The sequence below is a fragment of the Bison bison genome, unplaced genomic scaffold, assembly GCF_000754665.1.
Source record: "Bison bison bison isolate TAMUID 2011002044 unplaced genomic scaffold, Bison_UMD1.0 scf7180017845868, whole genome shotgun sequence".
Classification (NCBI taxonomy): Eukaryota; Metazoa; Chordata; class Mammalia; order Artiodactyla; family Bovidae; genus Bison; species Bison bison.
The window spans coordinates 6,617-13,997 of record NW_011476441.1 but is presented as its reverse complement, the minus strand read 5'-3'; the positions used below and the strand labels follow the sequence as shown (position 1 = coordinate 13,997).

The 7,381-nt window shown below is 46.4% G+C and overlaps 1 protein-coding gene across 1 annotated transcript; it reads right to left on the bottom strand.

The window, feature by feature from the left end:
• Positions 1 to 676: 676 nt before the first annotated feature.
• LOC104986902 (olfactory receptor 9Q2) lies at positions 677 to 1,621 on the bottom strand. The gene has a single exon (XM_010837616.1). The coding sequence runs from the start codon at positions 1,619 to 1,621 to the stop codon at positions 677 to 679; it is 945 nt and encodes a 314-aa protein (XP_010835918.1).
• Positions 1,622 to 7,381: the final 5,760 nt, after the last annotated feature.

Here is a 7,381-nt window from a genome sequence, read left to right as displayed (position 1 = left end):
TACGTTAGGTAAACCCACTTGGCAGATAAAAACACTCAGGAACAGAAGAAGTTGGAACTTAAAGGTCGACACTGGAACCTGGGATTAATTCATACGTTCAACAAATATTTATTGAGAGCCTTTTGCGTGGTAGGTGCTTTGCTAAGCCCCGGGGGCATACAGAAATGAATCTCACAGATAGAAGTGCTTCCTCTCACGTGGCTTCCTTTCTAGTCGTGAGGACCAGACAATATCAAATATGCATAACACAGAGCATCAGATCCTGACAAGTATTCTGTGCGTGTGTACTTGGCCACTTCAGTCATGTCCTATTCTTCTCGACTCTTTTGGAGCTATGGACTGTAGCCCACCAGGCCCCTCTGTCCATGGGGCTCTCCAGGCACACATACTGGAGTGGGACAACACCCTGCCCTCCTCCAGGGGATCTTCCTGACCGCGGGACTGAGCCAGCATCTCCTGCACCTCTTACAACATCACAGGCAGACATTTTTTACCACTGACCCACCCGGAAAGCCCTGACGAGTATTACATGACACAGTAAATCAGAAAATGGAGATGGAATGTTAGGTGCAATTTTAATAAGGTTATCTGGGAAAATCTTCCCAAGTAGGTGACACTTGAGGAAAGACAGAAAAGGTGGAGCAACTAAGGAGTGACATATCTGATGAAGGTCCATCTAGGACCTTCCAGAAACCTTTGGTCGGCTCAGGGATTTCAGGACCGCCTCCTTGACCTCCTTGTTCCGCAGGCTGTAAATGAGAGGGTTCAGCATCGGGCTCACCACCGTGTAGAGCACCGACACCACCCTGTCCGCCTCCGAGGACTGGCCCGAGTTGTCCCGCAGGTACATGAAGATGAGGGTCCCAAAGAAGAGAGCCACAGCAGCGAGGTGGGAGGCGCAGGTGGAGAAGGTCTTGGCGCGGCCCCCGGAAGAGCGCATCTGCACAATGGCCAGGACGATGAACGCGTAGGAAACCAAGATGATCAGGATACAAGCGGGCATAACTAAAACGGCAAACACAATGATCACCACCTCCTGGGTGTAGCTGTCCCCACAGGAGAGCTTTAACAGAGGGGGAAGGTCACAGAAAATAAAGTCGATCTGGTTGTTCCCGCAAAAGGAGAGCGTGAAGGCGGTGACTGTTCGAATCAAGGCGCTGGAGAAGCCTGCCGCGTACGCCCCAACGACCAAAACCCAGCGGGCCTTCTCGGTCACGATGGCGACGTAGAGCAGGGGGCGGCACACGGCCACGCAGCGGTCGTAGGCCATGATCGCCAGGAGGTAGCAGTCCATGGACGCGAAGAAGGTGAAGAGGAAGAACTGGGCGGCACAGCGCGCCCTGGAGAGGACGACGCCACGTTCCAGCAGGACCCCCAGCACCTGGGGGACGACGGTGGACGAGTAGCAGATGTCCACGAGGGCGAGGTGGCCGAGGAAGAAGTACATGGGGGTGTGCAGCCGGTGATCCTGGCGGATCAGGAGGATCATTCCACAGTTCCCCAGCAGAGTGAGCAGGTAGAAACCCAGAAAGACCGCGAAGAGCGGAAGCCCCCAGTGGGGGTGGTCAGCGAACACTGTCAAGAGGAATTCCGTCACTACCGTGGAATTCCTGCCAGGCATCCAACTCAGCGGTTTGCCTGTGAAGGCGGAGACCCCAGCGCCCCATAAGGGGATCCCTGAAGAGACGTTCAAGCCATTTTCAAGGAAGAGATTTAAGCTGAGTGTCTGATAGGTAAAGCTCTGGACATCAGCAAACTTGGCAGCCTAATGTGGAAATGAACAAATACAGAGCTCGCAACCATATAGGATAAAAAGTCATGAATGCTTCCACTGTAATATGTACCACAACTCTCTGTCCTTTCATCGGTCCATGGACATCTAGGTTGTTCGCATGCCCTAGCTCTTGTAAAGTGCTGCCATGAATACTGGCAGCATATTTCTGTTTTGTTTTCTCAGGGAATATGCCCAGGAGTGGGATTGCTGGGTCACATGGTAGATCTGTTCCTAGATTTTTAAGGAGGAGAAATCAACACAACATTGTAAAAAACAATTTTTTAACTTAAATTTTAAAAAGTAATGGCTGCTTCCCTTATACTAAGAATGAAGACCAAGTGATTCTCTAACTTACGTCCACTCTTTTTTTTAATTAATTTTGATTGGAGTATAGTCGCTTTACAATGTTGTTAGTTTCTGCTGTACAGCAAAATGAATCAGCTGTATGTATACAAATATCCCCTCTACAAGTCAGCTTTTATTTATTTTTAATTGGAGGATAATTGCTTTACAATGTTGTGTTGGTTTCTGCCATACAGCAAGGTGAATCAGCCTTAAGTAAGCATTTGTTCCCTCCCTCTAGAACCTCCCTTCCACCCCTCACCCCATCCACCCCTCTAGGTTGTCACAGAGCACCTGATTAAGCTCTCTGTGTTACACAGCGACTTCCCACTAGCTATCTACTTTATTATATATGATAATGTACATGTTTCAGTGCTACTCTCTCAATTCATCCCTTCCTCTCCTTCCCCACCCCTACAAGTCAGCTTTTGTATGTGCAACTCTGTCCCCAATTATCTGTTTGATCTTCCACAAGGCACTTAACCTCTCTGAACCTCAATTTCCTCTTCTGCCAAAAGGGGATCATTATATCCGCCCTGCTTATGAGATAATACTAATGCAAAGATTAAAATAGATGCAGAAGTGCTGTACATATATATGGTGGCTATTTAAAATTTTAAATGAACATTTTAAGGAAGGGCAATTTATATTCTATGAACAAAAAAAAGCATAAATAACAACAAAAAATCCATTAGCAATCAGCAGTGAGCTGTGCTTATAGGAATATTTCTATTTTCAGCCTGACAACATGCATCTTTAACAAATAGCTGTTATCCTAGTTAGAGTTCGCTGGCTTACCCAGGGTTTTCTGTTTGTTTTCTTTGATTTTTGCAAGTACTTGCATTAACCTTTGACTCCAAAGAGCAGACATAAGCTCCTTTTAGCACCTCGCAAAGCTCCATAAGCACCGTTGGTTGTTCTCACAGTCCCTAATAAAAGCAGCAGTGATAACAGGTGAGTGAAAGTCGCTCAGGCGTCTCTGACTCCTTGCAACCCCATGGACTATGCAGTCCACGGAATTCTCCAGGCCAGAATACTGGAGTGGGTAGCCTTACGCTTCTACAGGGGATCTTCCCAACCCAGGGGTCAAACCCAGGTCTCCCACGTTGCAGGCGGATTCTTTACCAGCTGAGCCACCGGGGAAGCCCTTGATAATAATAAACAGCATCCAAATTTGAAAGAAGAACTATTTCTGCAGCCTGGTGTTGCCCAAGCACTGCCAGAGGAATCTGGATTAATGGATTTGAGGGCTCTTAATAGAGTTCTAGAATAGGGCTGTAAAGGAGGATTTCAGTCATGTTTGCTTACCTGATGTACCAGCAGCCAAGTCAAAACTAAGCTGACCCATTAGACATAATAACAAGGACTGGAAATTAGATTTTGAAGCACGAGCAGAGGCATGAACCATCCTTACCTGATTTCCACTTCACTAGCGTCTTCTTTCTTTGTTTAGTGTTTCCTCTGTCAATGACCGGCTGATCTAGAGGAGACCTGAGTTCTAGCTCACTCACATTAGATGTATGACCCAGGGCAAGTCACTTTTCTTCTCTAGACTTCAATTATTTTGTCTTCGTCCTCTTTAAATAGACAAAAATGCAGCGTGAGTCCATAGTCCCAGCAACTTGGTTCATGGGGGGTTGCTTCCAGAACCACTATGTCTTATTCTAACTTCATGGAATTCCTCTCACCCTTGACAAAACAATGCATCCCTGATGTTAGAGTCACCAGGATTTTTTTCAGACTTGGCCCAGGATATCAGGGCCTGGGGATTGGCCTCTCTCCCTGAGCTTCTGATCCCGCACTAGACCTTTCTGGTGGTGCTTTTTGTACTTGCCACCCTAGCATCATGCCATAATTGGTCCCCAGGGTAAGTCTCCAGGGAAAGACAGTTTATCTTCCCACCAAAATGACTAATAATTTGAAGTTTTCTCTTTAATTTCAAACTCCCAAAGCCCCATCCTACATCTTGCCACCAGGGTCTGATGGAGCTGATGCCTTGTCTCATTTCTACCTTGCACCAAAAAAAAATATATTTCTTTGAAGGTTTTCTGTATCTCAGTTGAGAACTTCAACTGGGGCATTCTGCACAGTGACACCCTAGCCAAATATGTGCTTGTGCTCAGTCGCTCAGTCATGTCCGGCTCTTTTCAACCCCATGGATGGTAGCCCTCCAGGTTCCTGTCATCCATGGGATTCTCCATGCCAGAAGACTGGAGTGGGGTGCCTTTCCCTTCTCCAGGGGGTCTTCCCGACCCAGGGATTGAACCCAGGTCTCCTGCATTGCAGGCGGATTCTTACCCGCCTGAGGACCTGATCCCCAAAGGAGGCTGTTTTGTAAGCACATGCTTTCCCCCCACCCCCATGGCCAAGACGTGCTGTAATTGGTGACTCTGATAGTTCACCATTTGACAGAAAGAATCTTCAGAGTGGAAGGGTCAAGATGATAATTGCAAAGGAAGATGTGAGCGGGTCCTGAGCAGACTTCCCCCAGGCAAACTGAGCACACTCTTAATGGTGCCCTGCCTCTGCTTCAGGGCACTGCTTCTCAAACTCAGCGGGCATAAGAATTACGCAGGGAATTGATTTAACACATGAATACTATTGTTCCACATCCATAAATTCTGATGCAGTGTCTACGCCAGAGGGCACAGGCATCTACATTGCTAACAGACACTGCAGGGGGTTCTGATAAATTAATCTTCAAAAATTAGATCTACAGATGGTGCCTTGGGAAGCATTCTCAGGAGCTCTAGTCCTGCTAGATCCGCTGTGTTCTGTGTGTGTATGTGGGCATGATCAGTCATGTCGGACTCTTTTCAACCCTAAAGACTATAACCCACCAGGCTCCTCTGTCCATTTTCCAGGCAAGAATACTGGAGTGGGTTGACATTTCCTCCTCCAAGGATCTTCCCACCCCAGGGATCAAACCCATGTCTCCTGAATCTCCTGCATTGACGGGCAGATTTTTTACCACTTGAGCCAACTGGGAAGCCCGTGCTGTGTACCATAAAGTAAAATAGCAAAGGCATATTCTTGAAGAGCATGGTTTTTCTGAAGCCCCATCAGTACTTCCCTTCCTTATAGGAGATCTAAGATCATCAGGGTGGGTTTTATGTTTTTTTGGTTTTTTTTTTTTTTGGTCATATAAATTTAAAAACATAGCTACAGAGAGGGCTGTGCAGCTACTTGGTGGCAAAACAATGATGTGAGCCAAGTCAGTGCTCTACTGACTAAGCCTGTTTGGAAGATGGCATAAGACAAGAGGATCTGGGGTAATGATTCTCAACTTCGCTGCCTAACAGAATCACCTGGGAACTTTTTAAAACCTGAGGCCCCAATTGTATCCCTACACAATTAATCCAGAATATTTGAGTGTATGAGCCAGATATCCATATGTTTTAAATCCCCAGTTAATTACATTGGGCAGCAAAGTTTGAGAACCACTGCCAAAGTGTTCTCCTACTTTATAAAGTCTTATGTTTATCCAGGTGTCTTAGTAGACATGCCAGGAAAGAAAATAGGCTTACCATTCTCATAAGTTTGGAAATCACTGCATACCTCATTCTCCTAACGGAAAATCTTATGGCATATCAGCATGTTAATGGATCTATAAGGTCCAATTACTAAGAAACCTTGTCAACATTCTTTAACCCACCATTTCCCAAAAGTATTTGACCACAGAACTTTTTCACTGAAAGCAGATTAACACCCTGCAGAACTAGAGTTCCTAGGGAAAGGATATCCTTAGGCAGGGCAGCTCTAGAAAAGCTCAGCAGTTGACCAAATGCCATCAGCAGAGCAGTAATCATTCCAAAAAAAGGCATCTCTTGATGACTCAGCTCAGGATCTGGCTGCTTTAAGTCTCAGTCAGACTGGCTGCCCCTGAAGCAATCACTCCTGCTGGGAAAGGAATTTGGAGGGGAACAGAAGGAGAGCCGCATCTTTCTAGATGGATGTCTCAAGAGCGATGGAAGAGGAAACCATTGCCCTTTAAGAAAGACTTTTCCTTCAGTTATTAGGTGTGTCCAGTGGCTGAGCCTCCGCAGTTTTGGTGAAAGCAGGGCATATCGTCAGCTTGTTACCATGTCCAAGCCCACTGTGCTCACTGCACAAGAGGCCAGTGAATCGCAGGGATAAGGTGTTGAGGCAAGGAATCCAACCTTATTCAGAAAACTGGCTGATTGTGAAGATGGCAGACTAACGTCTCAAAATAACCATCTTTTGGGGGTCCAGATGCCAGGTTCTTTTATGGATCAGAGATAGGGAGAGGTGAGAAAACAAAGTGAAAAAGGTCATTTAATCTTGCATGTATCTCCTAAAATGGCAAGCCTCAGGAAGGGGAATGTGTTAATTTCTTCCTTCCTACCGTCTCCAGGTGGACAGGGTTCTGAACAAAGGCACTTTAGCTTAATGGTCAGGCAGAGGGACGGGATTCTCTGAGCCAGGCCACTATATGTGATTACGATAACAAAAGTGGCCAAAGAAACAGATCTAGCCCAGAAGAGTGAATTTTGACTCCTCCGTGTTTCAAGCTCTTCCCCTGGGATCCGTCTCTACTATTTTCCCCCATCCATACTTGAGTGGGTCTCATGCTAGAGCGAGGCTGAGGATAGCCTACATGTATGCGTGCTTAGTCGTGTCTGCCTCTTTGTGACCCCGTGGTCTGTAGCCCACCAGGCTCCTCTGTCCATGAGATTTTCCAGGCATGAATACTGGAGTGGGTTGCCATGTCCTCCTCTAGGGGATCTTCCTGACCCAGGGATTGAACCCCTGTCTCACCTCTCCTGCATTGGTAGGCAGAATCTTTTACCACTAAGCCAACCAGGAAGACTGAAGATAGCCTAGCGCCCATAAGTTTGCTGTGGAAAAACTCATCTTGCTGTAACAGCTTATCATGGTATCTCTGCCCTCACTTTACAGATTCTAGAACTCCAGAATTTTTATTCTTCCCTATAAGATGCCAATGTAAAGCATAGAAAGTTTGTCTCAGGCTATTGCATCTTCCTTAGCCTTGGCACCCATTTCCATATCTCTCAGTTACCTGGTTCTCAGGCACTCACTTCCCATCCTAATTCACGCTCAGAGACATCTCTGAGACGGTCCTCTTCTGAAGAAAGTGGCTGACAATGCATAATGTGGGTTCTCTAAAGTGTAAAAATCATTTACACTTCAACAGAATTAAAGCCTGGATATATAGAATGCCATATGACAAAGGGACTCAAAATGCTCTCATTCCAACCTCTCCCCAATTTTGCAGAAGGAGAA

Excerpts from the sequence above, each read along its gene's own strand:
- LOC104986902 (XM_010837616.1), bottom strand. The coding sequence starts at position 1,621 with ATGCCTGGCAGGAATTCCACGGTAGTGACGGAATTCCTCTTGACAGTG.